The 19096-nt window shown below is 42.8% G+C and overlaps 1 protein-coding gene across 5 annotated transcripts in view; it reads right to left on the bottom strand.

The window, feature by feature from the left end:
- The window catches only part of prickle2b (prickle homolog 2b), a 75803-nt gene that overhangs the window by 4304 nt on the left and 52403 nt on the right, over positions 1-19096 (bottom strand). The window contains exons 1-7 of one of the 5 annotated variants that reach the window (XM_055026509.1): positions 17705-17954; positions 17452-17622; positions 10655-10838; positions 4500-4613; positions 3167-3304; positions 1163-1366; positions 21-207 (exon numbers count right to left, since the gene is read on the bottom strand). In XM_055026509.1, coding sequence (XP_054882484.1) covers positions 21-207; positions 1163-1366; positions 3167-3304; positions 4500-4613; positions 10655-10786 — 775 coding nt within the window. In that variant the 5' untranslated portion in view covers positions 10787-10838; positions 17452-17622; positions 17705-17954. Of the gene's footprint in view, positions 1-20; positions 208-1162; positions 1367-3166; positions 3305-4499; positions 4614-10654; positions 10839-11542; positions 16217-16817; positions 16918-17451; positions 17955-19096 lie in introns of those variants that run through there. The other 4 variants (XM_055026495.1, XM_055026516.1, XM_055026501.1 and 1 more) reach the window with 4 other exon arrangements.

Genomic DNA, 19096 nt, shown 5'->3' with positions numbered 1-19096 from the left:
CCTGTGCAGAAGCAGCATACCGATGTGCTCCCCACACGAGTCGCAGTACTCGGCGTAGAGAGACTCGAAGCAGGAGCAGCAGTAGGGCCGGCCCTCCTTCATGATGTACCGCTGGCCGCCCAGCACCGTCTCGCACTCGAAGCAGCAGAAGTGCTTCATGTGCCAGTGGCGGCCCTCCGCCTCGGTGCACTCATCCGCAAAGATGATCTGAGGAAAGGAGAGATAATGGTTGACTGCAGTCCGGGTTATTACTCGGTGCTGAACAACAACACAGAGACTTCGCTCGCCTCTCTCTCGCCTTCTCTTCACCGCTGCCGCCTCAAACTCTGACATCGTCCCTCTTTGTGTCTGGGTTGAGTAGGAGGCTAATTTGAGCGGGGACTTGGTGCAGGCTGGGTGGTGCATTTGCTTTTAGTTGAACTGTTGTTAAAATCATCGGGGTGCCTCTTAAGTGCTGCAGTGTCCCTGTTCCCATTTGTACAGTAAGTAATTTACCGTTAATGTTCAGGAGATCAGGCTCCTGTAAGATGAGCCCATTAAACAGGAAAGCCTGTTGGCAACAGACAGCAGATGCTCTATAAATAGGCTTTCAGACACGGTTACATCTGTAGCTATTTGTAGACGGCAGTGGCGGACATTCACTTCTTTTCTAGGAAGGTTACTTGTTCCTTTTGGTTCAGAATAGATCAGTCGTCCGCTGTTCTCAACAAAACCCAGCAACCCATGGAAACATGTCAGCTCCATGTTTCTAAGGCTTTATGTGAAGCTACCAGTGTTACTCTCCTGCTTTTCCTTTCCTCTTGCGGTGTCGGGGACGTTTCAGATAATAAGAAATAACGATAATAGCTGTCATTTTTTTGTTGCATTTTTATGCTGAGGTTTTTACAGGTGGTGTTGACTTTTTGTAGCAGAGCGGTTTTACATTCGTCACCAATATCAATCAGGCGGTTCCAGCAAGTTACAAGGTTCTGTGAAAACACTCAGAAAACAACACAGCAATGTACTGGAATTTTTTTATTTTTTTTACTTTTAATACCAAAGTATTGTTCAAAGGAGGACTTTAATTTGAGTAAACTTTCGACCTGTGAACTTTTACTTGTTTAATACTTTTACACATAAACGGTCATCTGTCTGCAGCCAGGTTGCGCCTACATGCATTTACCTCGTCGCAGGCCGTGCAGCGAGGCTTCAGTCTCTCGGCGTGGTGCCGGCCGCAGTAGATCTTCCCGTCCTGGTAGAAGTAGATGAGGTCCACCAGGAGCTCCTTGCACGTGCTGCACACGAAGCAGGCGGGGTGCCAACACACACCGTGGCCGGCTCGAGATGCGAACACAGCGATGTCGCCGCCGTTTATCTGGCCTCCACACTGCGAAGAACAAACGATTGTTGAAACTTTATTCCATCGAGTAAAACCCTGAGTAACTACGATTACAATGTTATGACCAAGTACGTTCACCTTGGGTGTTGAGCTGTTGGCGACTGCAACTATTATTGCAAATTCACCCATCGTTCAAAAATGTTGTTGTCGCCTGTCATCAAAAATTTTCTGCAAATCTGACGAATCCCTGTCACTTTGACCAATCGGCCCTTCTAATTTAATTTTACTTCCTGTTTCGCAACATGTCTCAAAAGCCAAATTCTGCCTTTTGTTTTGGTGCGAAAACCATCTCGAGATGTTATGTAGGATATGTTTATACTGTTATCCAGTTCATGTTAACTTCAAAAAAGATGCTGCAAAAATTTGTAATTTTACAAATCACAGACAAAAAAAACATCACAACATCCCGGAGGAACTGGTTTCTGTAGGATTAAAGGAGGAAAGTGGCCGTCTTCAACGAGTGTGACCATCAGTTCAGCAAAAGCACAAGTTTTGAATGATGGTCTGTGTTGACCCCATGTCACTGTGGAGTTAATTATTCTGCAGAGAGAAAAATTATCCTCACGTGAAATTCGCTTAAATCCGCAACCAGAACGTCCCAGCAAATCTATTTATTTATTTAGAGATGCGCAATTTTCAAAGGTCGTATAAAATTCATTATCTACATCTAGGACTACATGCCCTCACTGTGCATGGTAAAGTTAAAAGTTCGTGCCAGAGAAGTTACAACTTGAGAGAACTCACACGGCTTGTCTGCTTGTGAGGATTCCAGAGCAAGACGTCTTCTTTCTAAACAGAATGTTGCAGCAGTGCTGAAGGAAGTAGTGGATATCGGAGCCAAACGAGGAGAGGCAGCATTCAGTTTTTAAGCTCCTCCAATTTGGGACAAACTTCCAGAAAACCAAAAAGCCAATATAATGCAGAATGGCTGAAAAGGAAAAGTGTTGCAACGGATCAGTTAAAGTCCAAAGTTACTTTGCTGTTCTGGATCCTCGGTGGCTCAAGCCACCCATAAAAAATCTGGAAAGGGGAAAAATCATTTTCCACAGCACTGTAAGTTCTAGTGAACACAAAGTGCTGCTGTTGGGAGGCCAAAAGAGGGATTAAGACTAAAACCAAGAAATTGTGACGGACGTTCCACCAATTCTTTTACTGGAGATGTGGTTTGATTTGTGCTAAATGGACAAGACCCACACATGCACTTCAGTTCAACCTGCTCTCCACACAGTCGATGCTAAACTGTGCAGCTTTGTTGTTAAAGGAACGCTCCATTACACTCACTAGTCCCATAAGGATGCTAAAGGAGAACGTTTAAGCAATATATTGACCATTTCACAGCACACTGGGTACTCCTGAGAAATAACTCGGATGTTTGAATGTCGGCCTCGCTCTCAAAGACGATACGTCACGCTCAGATTTTAAATCACTAGAACAGGGTTGGAAGGCCAGGATGGCAGAGAGAAAAACTTGGACACACTTCTTTATGAAGGAAGACTCAGAGGCGAGACGAGAAAGGTCAGGGCGTCGTTGGGAAAGCCAGACAAATGTTGCGTCTCTGGCCTTCACGTGTCAACGCAAAGCAGCTGTCCTATACATCACGCCAGCAGACCGTTCCATGCGTCGGCGGCACGATACACGGCTTTCATTCCACGGGACACATTTTGGGCCGCGTCACGCTCGATCCCATCCCGTCACGCCACTCAGAAGCGAAAACAGGCCTCACGGTCAAGAGTTATGCCGTTGAGGGTTTTGAAAAAGAAAAAGAAAAAGAGAAAAAAAATCAGGCACCTGCTCACAGATGACCCCCATCATCGTGACGGGGAACGGGCGCACGTTGCCGCGGCCCAGGTTCTCTCGTTTCCGTTGGTTGCTGAAGAGCTTGAGCTCGCGCTTCTCCTCGTCATCCAGGCTGTTGCAGTAGCGTACCTGCACAAAAACAAGATGCATCGTATCATCGGCCTACTGACTTGGGTTGCCGCTCTGTGGAGGTCAAGGTTGACCAGAGAAGAATAACGTTGCGCTAAACTCGTAGTTATAACAGTTAAATTGTTGGTAAAAGACTCTGTCCATCTTCCAAAACAATCTGAATGTATTAATTGAGAGTTGCAGACCTGAATGCAGGTTTATTACTTCCTCTCTATTGAACCTATTGTGAGGCATAAAGAACATGTGCAGATCATGAAATCAAAGTATCAGTTGAAGCATCTGAAGTTTTGCTGCTGTGTTTGTCAGCTGTTCCTCATCACCCAATTTCCCTTTGCCTGTTTTCAGCCTCAGCTGTTCCCTGTTTGCCTCTTAATTAATTTCTCTGATTTCATTGGGATTTTCCACTTCTGTCTCTGTATTAAAGCTGGATTTTTAATCATTAGCAACCTGATCGTCCCATTTACCCATCTGCATGGTTCCATCCAATTTAGCATGTCATTAAATTCTCATTTTCAACAAATGTTCTTTTTGCTGTGCATTTGGGATAAATATTTGACTGACAACTTTTACAAAGCATCACTTCAAAAAAACCAAAATCAAGTCTATAAAATTACACTTCATACTAATGAATGCACTTTCTTTACAACCTCAACCCAATACTGGAGGTAAAGTTGATTTTGGTAATGGAGGGGGTTAGTGTTAGTCCAACCAGACACTGAGCATCAAAAAGCTTAACCATCATGTTTTGTTCAGTGCTTGATTTAACAAAAATAGTCACTTTGGGAGCTCTGAAACGGGAGCAACCATTGCAGACTTGTAAGCATTTTGAGCAGGTTTGCTTATTTTGTCAGTCAGATTATCAGCCACTTTGAAGTGAGCCGGTGGCGCAAAAACGTGTGGAGAGAAAGCAAAAAAGCAAAGCAATTAAGGTGGCGCGTGCTGATCTCCTACGGAGCTGCCTCTCAGGACGGCTCGTGGTTATGATTTATTAATGTAACAAATCTCAATAAGTGGCTGCAAACATCACTCCGTCTCTTTCACGTCCATTAACGAGACAGACTCCCTCCCCTGATTCCTCCTGCCTGTCTCCCCTCTTATCTCCGTAATGGCCCAACGCGGGGAGAGGCGGGGGAGGGAGACGTAGATGGATGGACGGAGGTGGGGGGAGGGCGAGCGGGTCGGTCCGGACTCTCACCTCATTGTCGTGAGGCGGGAGCTGGTGGAGCAGCTGTTTGATGCGGTACTTCTCTCCTGGGCTGTTCACGTAGGGCACCTTGTCCTCGGGCAGCGAGCTGTAGTAGTGATGAACCTGCCGGGCGACAAACACGGGATGAGGCGTGAGTGAAGCTCCATCTGAGAAACCGCTTGAAGTGACGACATGTAGGGCTCAATTTACAAGAGTAAGCACGGCGTTGGATCAGCATTCAATCTGTAGCCTTCTGAAATTTACTTGTATTCTTTGTAAAATGGCATAAAAATGTTTTTTTTTTTTTGCTGTGTTAGCAAAAAAGCAACAACAACAAAACAACTTCTTTATTCTAATTACTCCAGTGAAAAATGTTCCTTGGACTATTGATAATTAGGAAAAGCCTAATTAGCAGACAGAGATCTGCTAATTAGGCTCTTCCCAGTCAATACCCGTTCTGTTTGAGGTGAAATCGGTGAGTCCAGAAAAAAGAGAAAAATGTTTCTGCAGGGTTTTTGATGTAGGCTGTAGACTTAAATTACAAGAGGCTGGTTGATGTGTTTATAGATGGGAAGTGATGTGAATCCCTGGTTTTGAAGCATTTACATAATAAACAAAGGATAAAAAAAACAAAACGATTTTTCAGTATGTGAAACGTCCATCAGCTCTTAAGGGAAAATTGGTCAATTCTGAATTCAGGTCCATTACTTGGTACATTTCTACTTCTCAGTTGTTTTGCCTTAGAAAAAAAAAATCAAACACGATCTTTAAATAAGAACAGATCAGGGTTTTCTTGGTCGAACCGTATTTCCATTTTTTTTTAATGTTTTACCTTCTGATTATACTGAAAAAAAATTGTTGAAGAGTAAAATATGACAAAAGGCAGATTTATTTTTTCTTTGAATATTTGACTTGTAATATAAAAAAAAAACAACTGAATAAACTTAAAGAGGACAACAATGGGGTTAAGTTTTACCAGAGCAAGCCATCAACACACACACACACACACACACACACACACACACACACACACACACACACACACCACACACACACACACACACACACACACACAGTTAAGAAATCACTTTGATTTATGGTCCACCAGTGGAGACTTAATGGAACCCCACTCCTCTGTCTCTGCACATTGACATGGGAATGCATCACTGACCTGTCAAAACACTCACACACACAAAAACAGACAAACACTCGTACGGCCAAAGCAGTGATCAACCTAAATGAACGCAGTGTGTGCTGCCGCAGATTAATGCTAATCTGGACGGATCCAAATTGCATTCCTCACATTTTCGCGACACACAATGGTTGTCATCTCCTTGTTATTCATCACGGCCCCTTTTTTATTACACTGTATCTGCAGGGCTGGGGTGCCACAAAGGTCAGCGCAGGGGGGAGGAGCAAAACTGCAAGGATTAAAGACACAGGCCAAAAAGAGAGAACAAGAGAGATTTTGGAAGAATTTGTTACGGAAAAAAAAAGAGAGATACAAGAAAGTGATAAAAGTGTGGCGTTAAACATAAAGGCAAAACTAAATCAGAGCTGATGTCCTCAGTAGAAACGGTTTCTTTGATTGATACTTGCCGTCTTTCTCGATGACTGAATGGATTTGCTGACTTGGAAGATTTCAGACTTGTCTTTGCCAAGAGACACCAAAAACGGATTAACCTGAATCCTCCAAACGGGAGCCGGTGAGCCAAGGACCAAAAATAAAACTGTAACGCTTAAAAAGGTTTCAAACTGAACTGTAAAGCTGGGGCCATTAAGAAAAACCCGATCGACGGCCGGTGTTTCAGTAAAGCAGCCTTTTCAAAGCAAGTTTGGGTTGGGATGATTTCACAGCTCTCGCTCGGTGCGCAACGCAATTCCTCCTGCGCTGATTTGGTTGGCGTTCCCTTGTGTTTGTTGGAATACAGTCCATGAAAGACTGACTGAAGTCTAGAATGTACTGTACATGCGCACACACACACGTAGAGCTGATGGCTGATGATAAATTACAAAGCATGCCTCCAACAACAGCAGGGTTAGAATCTGGAGGTGAAAGGCTCACTGCCCCAGGGGGGGAGATCAAAAGATAGATAAACCCCCCCACCCCACACACACACACACACACACACACACACACACACAGATAGACAGCGAGAACCAGGCTTGCGATAATAACTGTAATCAGGAGCAGACGAAGCTCAAGACGGGGCAGACGTTTCAGCTGAACTGAAAGGAGTGTTTTCCCCGGCTTAACCTCATAGATGGCTGAATGACGATGTGTTTCGTCAAGGCCAAAAACTAAAAGGAAACCAAAAACTGAGCAGGAGAATAATCAAATTACTACCTCTTGGCTAGCAGTCATTTCAAACTTACTGTTTTGTTTCACATCATTTAACACTTTCGTCGTCTTTTTATCGTCAGCAATTGTAAATATTTTGTCTTTTAATGCTGAAAGAGACAGAATTATTGACTCAGTTGTACATTCCTATGGACTGGAGTGCACAATTTTTATAACTACACGTTAATTATGTTGAAATGTATGCCTTTACTGTACAGTAATTTCATTCTTTATTCTGTTTTTTATACAGCTCTGGAAAACAATTGAGAGACCACCCATTTAAAATGATCAGTTTATCTAATTTTACTCTTTATATGTATGTGTTTGAGTAAAATGAATGTTGTTCTTTTATTCTATGAACTACTGACATGTCTCTGAAATTGTAGTATTTATTCACAGAAAATGATAAACATACAAAATAACAAGATGCAGCGCTTTCAGACCTCAAATAATGCAAAGAAAACAAGTTGATATTCATTTAGAAACACCAATACTAATGTTTTATCTCAGGAAGAGTTCAGAGGTCAATATTTGGTGGAATATCCAGGTTTTCAATGGGGTTCAGTGCAGTGGGCTCTTAGTTTTTTGTTTTTTTCAGAGCTGTGTAAACGTTTATGGGTTTATTTGCTGTTATCATGTCTCATTTTGGTGCCGTTGCACAGAAATCTCCCCATTCTGGGACAATAAATGATATTTTTATTCATTTAGGCCATACCAGAGGGAGCGTTTGTTAAAATGATTAAAGTAACAGTCCCGTGCTTTTACTTTTAAACTAACAACTTAACAGCTAACATGGCTAATTGGCGCGTTGGCTATAATTCCCACAATCCTTCACTTTCTTTGCATTTCCTCGAATGAGGCTGAAAACGTGATGCCGTAAAAAGGGTCACAAGTCACAGGACAATAGACGCTCTTAGACTGATGGGAATGTCATGAACTTTAAAGATATTTGCTCATAAAACCTTCCATCCCTTGTTCATCCTATGGCGGGTGGGTAGGACATATGTATATAAATATCTGTCACAAACATTTTGCAATGCATGCAGTAGTTGTTAAAAAAAAATTGTCAGTGATGCAAATGAGAATAGCCACAGTCACTCGTAGATCATTTTGTTGAAGAGCTGAGTCAGCTGCTGACAGTTTTATTGGCCCCCATGCTGGCCTGGAATTGTTTTAATTGAGCTCAGCTCTATTTAGGAAACAGGTCAAACTACCATCACTCCTTTTCTTTCTCTCTCTCTCCATTTTTTTTAAAGCTATGGGTCCAGACCCTGCAGCTAGCTTATATTTCATTACCTGAAGGACAAAATGCTGTATAAACATCCAGCGTTGGAGAGCTGAAAACGCATACGTCATGCTGGACAGAAAATTAAAGTCAGATCCCTGTGACCGCCGAGACCGACTCTGCATGACAACGAAAAAATGGAAAATGCCCCTAAGAGGATTCAGCAGAGTTACATTCTTGGCCTTGCTGAACCGTGAGCTGGCAACGTCGAGGAGTTTTATTTCAAAACACAGGCCTTCCTCACACTGCTCCTAAAACACAACAGCAAAAACCCAACAACATCTCCGCTCGGTGAAGACTGCATTTCTGCAAAGTGGTAGTTATTGGGTTTAAGAGAGATACCTTGCAGAGTCATATTTTGGTTTAGGGTAAATTAGGTCCCAAAAGAGAGCAGAGCTATCCTTAGTAATCCTTCGAATCCACGTACCTGACTGCTGTACAGCTGCGCGGGAATCTCTCGTTACACAGAGGGGGACGTTACACCACTGCCAGCTGAATAGCAGACTAATAAAGAGCTCTGGCTCCCAGAGCGGAAATCTAAAACCCACCATTTAGGTCCAAAGCTTGAGCTTTTTGTTTAGATCTGCTCCTGTGCAAAAGGTCACGCAAACGTTTCCACAGCTTAAAGGTGCTAGCATTTCAGAGATGGCATCACACTTGTGCACTCCTGCATATTAGAAATAGAAGCTCTTATAAATTTTGAGTGATGTTACGCAGGGCTCATCCGTGGAACAAAAAATATATATCAGTTATTAAACTTGCTCTTTAGGGTCTTCACAGTTTTTTCTCTCTCTCTTTTACAATGATCTACCATGCTGAGCTTTGATTTACAAGTGTAGCCCTGGAGGAAAGGAAAAATAAAAAGCTCCCCTCGGTCGTCTTGAGGAGAAAACCGGAGCCTCTGCCAGCAGAGTATTGACTCAGCTCTTCAACGAAATGAAACCGGCGTCCATAAACGCCCCTATTGTCCAATTAAAGCGGAGACACCTCCAGCTCAGCGGAGCGTTGTAAAGAAGGATTTTCCTCCAACGTGCGTGAAGCTGCTTAATGTGCTGTGCAGGCTTCACTCAAGTGCTTGTGAGGGCCAGGAAACCTCCTGTAAACATGTTCGGCGGCAGAAACAATCGGGAGATTAATTTGAGGGCCGGAGCCAGGTAATCCTTTGTCAGCCGTTAGCCCGGTGAAGGCGCCGTCAGCGCAAACATGCAGCAACTTACCAATACTGGAGTTATACCTCTTAATCTGCCGGAGGATGATGAGTGAAACCTGCTAGTCCGTGTCTCTGTTGGTCACTTAGCTAACGAGAGTTTGACTGCAAGCTGTAAGCAAAAACCCTTTCACTGGATACATTTACAAGTCACTTAAGTAAAACCACTCAAGTTTTTCTTCACCACTCAGGCCTTGATAAATAAAAATAAAAATTCAAAATTTACTTTAATCTGAAAAAATTACACTCCACCAGAGAGACACAGTCTAAGTATTTTTCTAAGATGCTTCTAATGTGATTTCTGGTTCTCGGTTGAGCATATTGATTTTAAAACTTTCCTGGACTCGTTTTCTGCGTGGGGTTTCTTAATGCGGCGTCTCCAGCTGGAGTCTACGCCTTGTCAATCTCTCGTATTCTGGTTTGCAATCCTCCCAAGGATGCTGCCATCCTCGCCGCTTATGCAATATTTTCCCCACCAATGTTTTCCTTTCGCTCAACTTTCCATCGAAGCGTTTTGCGAAAAGCTCGTTTCTTCTTTGTGGCTCATCCTCCTTGTGACATGACGCCAAGCGATTGTGCAGGCCCGTGGCTCTAAACAGGCCGACTGGGTCTTCTCTGAAAACCTCGAATTTCTGCGATTCTTTCACAATATCATTGCTTTTCCACAAAAGCAGGAAGACCATCAGATGCCGACACGTCAGCCAAGCATTTCCATGCCAATCTTGTTACATCTGTGACCCAAAAACAAAATCCAAGAAAGTGTTCACTTAGAGGACCATGTAAGCTCATTTTTCTTAGCATTTTGTTTCTTGAGATCTTGATAGGTTTGTTTAGCAGAACTCTAGAGGAGTAGAAACTGAAAGAAACTTTTTATTTTGTGTTGGCACACTAAGGATTTATTTATTTTTTTTACTTTTTAGATGGCCAAGTCATTTTGAAAACACCTGCACCAACCGTGTTATTAGTTCAATGGATTAGTAAACTAAATATTTCTGGCCCTTTAAGATTTGTATCCTAGTAACCCTTGTGTAAATCATAACATTGTCATAGCATATAAGTTAGAGAAAATATATATATATATATTTTTCATTTTTGACATCTTGTTTTATTAAAAGAAGTGAACTTTCAAAATGGCAACTGCTCTTTTCAGTGACGGCTTATTTTGATATGCCTACACACATCGCTACGCATCAGGCGTCGTCAAGAAAATCTCAGGACTTTCACGCTTGAACCAACAAACAAAAACCCCAAAGTCAACACCGTGTAGCTCCAGCGCCTTCGAGTGTTTGCGCTGCGCGGTTCGAATGAAACGTGTGCGGACGTGCCGGTACCTGCTCCGGTTTGAGTCCCGGCGGCACCCAGGCGTACTCCTCCAGGGCACAGCCCGAGTCGTCGTCCGAGGTCGAGTTCCTCTGGAAGTCGTACATCAGCTTGGTGACAGTCTTCTCCATTTCCACCGGCATGGCTGTCACTGCATGCTCTTCACGCCGACACTTGCAGTGCACACAGATCTTCCTGCCGTTGGACAGACAAAGGAGGGAAGCATCGGTCAGGCAACTCCCGTGTATATTGGGGGAAAAACGTGTAAGTAAGTAATGAGAATAGTATTTCAAGAGAAAAAAAAAAGGGACGATCCCACAACTTGGTTTGAGTTGCATGAATAGCGTTAACAAGGATTTTAACTGTGGTACCACAAACAGTGGGTGTATCCGAACATGAAGAAAGACTCGAGAACAAGTAAAAACATTTCTCACTGCAAAGTAGTTGAACTCAATACAACCAGTGGCAGTAATAGAAAACAGAGCTTTCCGAGTAACAAAATTTACACAGCAGCCTGAACAAAGTTGGCATGAAACACTTCCAAACATCTTACTAGAATACATTAGCAATAAAAGGCTTTATTTTCTGCAAATTTGTTTCAAACTCACTGAGAACTTCTTATTAGAATAAAGTAGGGATGTGAAGATGCCATAAAATAAATAAATAAATAAAATAAATACAATAGATGTGGGTTAAGTACCTGATTAGGGTTGAGTCGATCTATATTTTCCCCCTTTTAATCTACCCAATATGTATTCAGAAGCAAACTGAGGAGACGGTGTATGCATTCCAATTTGTACGTCCTCGACAGACTGGGAAAATGGAAAGGTCGAAAGGTCGCACCACACAAACCCGTAACCCCCTCAGGCGGCTAAACCAAGGAGACAGAATCTCATTACCTTCCCAGATGGATGCTGTCTGACAGTCAGCGCCACGGAGGAGCTTAAGGACACCCAGGACACAGTTTGACACATCGATGCCTCAAGTGAGTGGATCTGTTGCAGGATGCGCACATGCAAGGCAAACAGCAAAATGGCTAATTCCCCGAGTTAACATGGATGCTGTTCATTTGTATTATGAGGTTGCAACACCTTTCGGTCCTAATAAAGACTATTTTATGCAACTTTGGCTCTCTATTTCTATAGCTTTGGTTAGTTCTTAGTCCTTAATTGCTACATACCCAGAAAACAAGAAGAAAGGGATATATTTAAATTGCTCTTGTCACGTTTGTAAATTCTTTTCTTTAGATTAAAACTCCCCTCTTGTCCGACTTTAATTAAAGCGCTCCGGTTTGGTTTGAAATAATGACAGACCTGAACCACAGGACCCTAGTTATCCCCGGATATTGCTTGCATTTGGCCAGGGTAACAAACGTGCCTCGACTGGTCATTAGCGATTCAATCACACAGAGGAAAAACTTTAAATAAATGCTAAGTGGGACGCAACCATCATCAACTCTTAAGATTCTTCTTCATATGCCTGAAGCCTCGTCAGCTCTCTCTCTCTCTCTCTCTCAGTGTGTGCAGAAAGGCAGACTTCTGCATCTTCTGCTTTCATTGTCGAAGGGCAAGCCAAAGACTTCGCAAACGGAATGCATGCATATTAACAAACGATCCCAAGTTCCCAGATGTTGCTGCAATGAATATTGATGAAGAAGCAGTGATGGAAAAGATTAAGTCAATCAGACCTACTGGGGAGGAGGGCGAAGCAAATCTGAACCCATACAGCAAGGCGTCATTACCGGGGTTATGGTCCAGTCACAGAACAGAACCTTAAGCATTATGAGCCGTTTAAAACTGATTGGTTAGTTGAGACACTTTAAGATTGATAACTGAGCTATGCGTGTTTCATAGTGCAGGCTGTCTTGCAAAGTGTTTTTCAGTTGTTGCATCAGCGTGTGCCTTTGTCTGGTGAAGTCACTGGTACACTGGATATAAACGGGTTTGCTTTCAACTTGACACCCTAATATTCAACAAAGGATGTGGCCTCCAAAGCCGACCAGAAATGATTAATCAAGAAAACACTCAATGACAAAATCACTGAATAAGGCCTCCACCGCCTTTAAGTCCTTCATGCAGCAGCTCGACTGGCTTCCCACTAGTGGTGGTGTGTGCGGAAAGAAAGCTGACTTGTCACAAACAAAAGACACAGCACAACTTTTTGGGGAAAAAAATATACTTCACCTAAATGTATTTGAAACGCTAGAGAAATAATACTAGTCTTCTTGCAGTAGGCTGTCTGGCAGTGCGCAGGAATGACTAAGAGAATGACGATGCAGCATTGTCCTATGTACAACCAGCATGGTCACTGGATTCTGCTGAGGATGTATAGAAGACAAAGCATGCATTGACCACATTTGATCAGCGTTTGGACCGATAAAAAAACTTGTTGGGATATTTGTGCACTGAACAATAGACTCTATAAAAATCATAGTTTCAGACATATGAAGCTATTATTTTACGTGTACAAATAAATGGGTACATGATTTCAATTGTTTTCTCTTTTTTTCCAGAATTAAGACATGCACAAAGTCACCAATATGTTGAGGAGTCAGGCTTGGAACATCTATTCACTAATCAGTTTGTGAAACTTTTATATGGCATTTGTGAAAATAAAACTGGAATCTGTCTTTCTTTCTCTTTTTCCCCTCACTGTTGTGGCATAATCCCAGTTTGCTTCATTTTTGTAAGTCAGAGGTGCTGCATTGTCTCTTCTCATGAGCTGCATGCATCACTAATCCATAGTAGCAGCACATGATGAGATGGAAAACACATGAGTATCTGTTCCATCCTTTAGACATGCTTTCAGCAATTCAAACGTTACGCCTCCCTTGGGCAGAGACCAAGTTTTCTTGAGAAGGATGACCCGAGCTGATGCGAAAGGAAGCACTTCACGACCCTGTCCTCCACTTCGCCTCTTACGGTGTATCTGGAATTCAAAGCGGAGGGTCTGGTGATTATTATAGGGGAAGCTCCTCTCTGACCCGGCCTCTTTCCAGATGTTGTGACGATCCCCCAGAGATTCACCTAGCAAACATCTCCAGAAGTAGATGCTTCACACCTACAAGGCCCGCTTCTCCGTCATACCCCACGATTGACGTCACGCCTTTTCCGACCTGCTGGGGACTTCCCCTCCGCCGAAACACAATCCCCAAGCTCCGCTGAGCAAGCTGCATGATTTCAATTAGATCAGATTTAGCGACTCTGGAAACGCAAGTCAAGTACATCGCAAATGCCTCGTAAATGATTCCAAGGTACAGAGAAGGAAGTAACGGGGGCGGGGAGGGAGCTTCCACTTCTCAACGTTGCCGGCCCATTCTCGACCCGGGGGGAGTTGTAAATGCTGGCATATCATTGGTCGGGCTGAATGCGAGGTTTACTTAAGTACTGGGGGGGTATGCTTTTCAGATGGCAGTCGCTGTGACCATGATGTCAGTGGACAATGATTCACAGTTTCCAGTTAATTATCCTCACACAGCTCTACAACCTTGGCCCTTTTACCCAGATTCTGGGTCATTTTAATTTGCAACTGGGGTCTGACAGACGACTCTTTGCATCAGTCAAATGCACCAAAGTCATTTTAAGTCTCTGCTGCCTACAAAATACAAAATTAATACAAATTGTTCATCCATATAATGAATTGTTTAGACCAAAACACTGGCTATGATCCTAAGAAATGCTAATATTGAAATTAGGCCAGTTACTGTCATTAGTGAAACGAATTGAAGATGCGGTTTCACAAACTGCAGGACTGCTCGACTCGTTGCCACACACTGACAACCACCCGGGTGAAATCTGCCACTACATTTATTTTTGGTTGGTAGCAAGAATAAACTCGATTTCCTATTCAAAGCAACCCTAACAGACGCAATAACAACGCTGATTATGGCAATTTGACCTTATCTGACTTTTGTTTCTTTCCCCCTCCTCTCTTTTGTTTCATCGCAACGTTCCCACCCTTCTATGGGAGCGTAAGCATCTCAGCCACAAAAAATATGCATCGAATTTATCCCTGTGAGATTCAATTAACAGGCTAGAAGTGTCATCTGCGTGCAGAGTTTGTACAAAAGACACTTAAAATACAAAATCCTTCCAAACACTGCCTCCCATGTGATTCACGGCATTAACGTTGCAAAAAAAAAGAAAAAGTCCCATTTGACATATTGCATTGCCCTCATTTAAATGCATCCCCAAGTATTACTTTGGACGATTTGAAGCAAATTAAATCCATTTGTGTGGATCTTACATACCACACAAATGGAGTTTGAACATTGTCTGCCTCCTTTGAAGCAAAACACTCATTCAGTCCTCAAACCGCTGAAACGTTTCCATGGCATCACTGTTGAGAACCGGGCTAAAAATCCGATCCTAATGAGGTCGCTCCTCAGGAAACATAGCAACAGAACAGCTGGACGCAGGAGGCGTCCAAGTCCCGTGTTGATCTTTTCTCGTCATTTAATCTATTTTACTTCGTTTGCTAACGTTGGAAGAAGTGAATGGAAGCAACTCGCCTTTTGTTAATCAACTCTCAACCTTTCTGATCAGAACCGTGTGTACAAATGTAGGAAGCTTCGAGACAAACGATGCTTCAAAACTGTTAACGATAGAATCATCAGGAGTTGATCAATGCTAAAACAGGACTGAGGCGTTCGCCCGGACGACTTTTTTTTTCTTTTTTTGGTTCCCCTCCTTAATCCAATTAGCGACAGTCTGATGCAATGTGTTACCGAAGCTGGAGATTAGTCCTGCTTCCACCTGTCAAAGCCAGTTTCAGATTACAGATAGCCGAGGTCCTGCCTTCTGGTCCAACGGTGTCTGGGTCACGAGCTATGAACTTAACTTAAGCACAAATTGAATTGAAATTTTACTTTGGAAGCATTGTGGACAAGATTGTTCAAAGAAAATAGTGATGTACTGAGAGATCAGCCGGAAACGGAACAATTTTACGGCTTTTTTCAGTTTCATCTATTATGATGAAGTACTTCCACTGAGCGCAAGGGATTTGAAACTGTTTTCTACATGACTGTGGTGCACTGAGGCTGAGAGACAGCAACAGAGGGTCAGACTCTCAGCAGATAACAGGAAGGCTAAATGTATTGCGGCAAAGTTGGTCCTTTTTATCCTCTCGAGCTTTCAACCTTTACCTGTCAGGGAGTTTTGGGATTCGTATGTGGCGTTTTGAAAATCTCAAAAGTAAAGTAAGGCTCTGGCCTCTCCAGGGCGTTTGCATTGCGAAGCGTGACAACCATGAATTGAAGACACTAAAGACAGCTAAAAATGTTACCTCAACAAACATGATTTGGTTCTAAATTCTACACTGACTTCTGGTACAGCGGCTGTTGCTCTTTAGGAAAGGTCAGAATCAGCTGCAACTGGTCAAAGCTCTGCAAAACTAGAGATGGGAGAATTCTGCTTTGTGCTTCTCCTTTCCTCAACTGCACTAGCATTTTCTTTTAGGTTTGTGCTCCATACCAGAGAACAGAAACACAGCCTATCAACCTCATCTGGCATTGGCACAACCAGCAGCCCCTCCAGATGCTTGTTGCGTTACTGGCACATGACACTGCAGCTTGGAGCTTTGCTTGTTATCCTTCAGCCTGTGGGAAATTTAGTAATAACCACAAAATACGGCAAAAAAAAAAAAAAAAAAAAAAAAAAATCATACTTTTAAGGTTTACTATATGTAAAATGAGAATATTTAGCATAATAACTTCTTCTTCAAAAAAAATATATATATATTTATATGTGTAAAGCTTCTAATTAGAAGCTTTACACATTAACTTTCTACACACACACACACACATATATATATATATTATATATATATATATATATATATATATATACTAAATGTATATATATATACATATATCCTATATATATATATATATAACCTACATATATAACCTTCCTACACACACACACACATATATATATATACATATATATATATATATATATATATATATATATATATATATATATATATATATATATATATATATATATATATATATATATATATATATGTAGGAAGTTAATGCGTAAAGCTTCTAATTAGGCTCCTGTCGACTTGGTGACTTTCTCAAACCAGTGACTGCAGCTCCAAGCTGCCACGTTACTCATCAGTTACCCCTCCGGTCCATTCAAGTGCTAATAAAGTGTTCCTCTTTACTGCTAAACGGCGAGTAATAAGTAAACCGCCGTCACGGTCCAATAAGCCGCTGTGGGGTTCTGTAATGACATCCTCCGATGCCATTGCCAGTTGTTTCCAACTGCAAAATACAGAGGACAAACAGAGAGAGGGTAGTTATTAAGCTTTAAATGAATTTTATAGTGCAATCCGTTTGGCACCGTGGCACACATGAAGCTGACCGCTGCGCCACAGGGGGTTTGGGGTTGTGTGTGTGTGTGTGTGGGTGGGTGGGTGTGTGTGTGCGTGCGCGTGAGTGCCACCAATGGAAACACGTCCAGAGAGTGAAAGCCACAACTTTTACACTTCACTTCCCCCCCACTTCATATGAAATCCTACAAACAGGTGTTGATTTAGACAAGAGGGAAAATAAATCATTTAAAAAAAAGAAAGAAATGGTTTTCAATAAGCAAAACGAAACATGAAAACACCATCTGACGTTTTAAATAATCAGTGGGTAAGAAGACACGTTGTTTTCAACACGACATGCGCGCTTTTACCCGTTTGGATCACAGAGGACATAGGGTAAGGGCTTGCGCGTTCAAATGGTTTGAGAACAAAAATAAAAATAATAATAAAAAAATACAAAAAAAAAGAATGAAATTTTGCAGCTCACCTTCTCACAAACCGACGCGGGCTTAAGCCATGGCACACCGAGCCGACCGCTTCGCTTGCTGCGGGCTTTAAAGTGAAACGCTCCTCATTGCAAGACTCCGTCGCGCAGCTCCAGCGCCACCCCGGTGCCACGAAGGCGCAGCAGCCTGTGTGTCCCGCACCTCTGCTACATCTATCCGAGGAGAAAGGGAGGGTCGGTGGTGGTGAGGGGGGGCGGAAGGGGGTCACGAAAATAGCCTTTTGTGAGCCCCCACCGCTTTCCTCCTCTCGCCTCTTCTGCCTCGCCGCAAAACACGCGCAGGAGTTCAGAAAACTGCCGCAAACAGATTCCTCCAAGCGGAGACCGAAGGTCCGAGGAAGAGCGCAGACTCCACTGGAAGTGTGAATTCAGTCCCCACTGAAAGAAAAGCAAACTCCTCCAATCGAGAGAAAAAAAAAGAAAAGAAAAAGAAAAAGAAAAGTTTATGCAAAGCAGAGATCCGGGCGGACACTCGGTGCGCTCAGGAAGAGTCCATCAGAGCCTCTCTTCTTGCTGCAGGACAAGCCAGCGAGCAGCGGCGGCGCTTTAAACCAAGCACGACTTTAATGAGGATGTCAAGTCAGCGGTCGTAGCTAAACCACTTCCGGCTACCTTTTTCAAAAATAAAAGAAAGTTCAGCCAATCGCCCACATGAGCAGAAACTGAGCTACTGGCATCAAGGTGAGACAAAGTTCAGAACCTTAACGTTTCCTATGATGCCATCCCAACAAGTTGAAAGTAATTACTTACTGAGATGCCAGAGAAACTAGTGCTGTGTCACTTTTTTCACTTAAACACATAGGAGGAATTATAACCATTAAAAACATTGGCGTTACTGCGGGCTGTAAATGCTAAACATTTTTTTTGTAGCATGATTCATTATCTATTTATTCTTCTTTATTCGTTGGTAGCTGGACAGAAGACAAGGAAGAAAAGAAGGGAGAGGAGGGAAAGACATGCAGCAAGTGGCTCGGGGGGGTCGAATCGCAGACTGTCCCTGTTCTACGATGTGGCGCCCCTTTTACAGGTATTATTCACCATTTGAGTCAAACTTAGATTCAGGTTAAATCTATAATTATTCCTCCATCAAGTGAAAAACATCTCTTTTGTTGTAAATCGATCAAGCAGAATTTTATTTTGAAGGCTGCTTGGTTAACTTCCTAGCTGATTTTGGACTCTGGTTGGCTTCACACACATACAACCATTCCTACTCTCTCTTTTTCTCTCTCTCTCTCTTTCTGTGTGTGTGTGTGTGTGTGTGTTGTGATGTCAGCAAGTCATCCATCCGACATCGGTGTAATTAGCAGCCCGACTTGCTGGTGCTCTGGCAGAGTTTCCATGTGAATTAGCACAGTTCCCCTGAATACACCTACTCAAGCCAGGAGGAGAGACAGCGGGGACGAGGAGCCCCCAGGAAGCTGAGCTGCGTGGAAGCACAGCCAGGCTGGCCTCTGTAAACACAACAGGGCTGTTTAACATAAGAAATGACCATTTAGCCGGAGAGGAGACAAAAGCTCACAGACAAATGAAGAAAATAACAGAACTGCTGCAAAGCCCAATGTAGCGGGACCTTTAAAATCCCTTGGTATATATATAAATTTTTTTTTCAGTAGGAACCACTGGTGAT

This window comes from Poeciliopsis prolifica, unplaced genomic scaffold (genome assembly GCF_027474105.1).
Source record: "Poeciliopsis prolifica strain line A6 unplaced genomic scaffold, Auburn_PproV2 SCAFFOLD003, whole genome shotgun sequence".
In the NCBI taxonomy this organism is placed as follows: Eukaryota; Metazoa; Chordata; class Actinopteri; order Cyprinodontiformes; family Poeciliidae; genus Poeciliopsis; species Poeciliopsis prolifica.
Note: the sequence above shows the minus strand (reverse complement) of the source record. Positions and strands in the feature narration are given on the sequence as shown.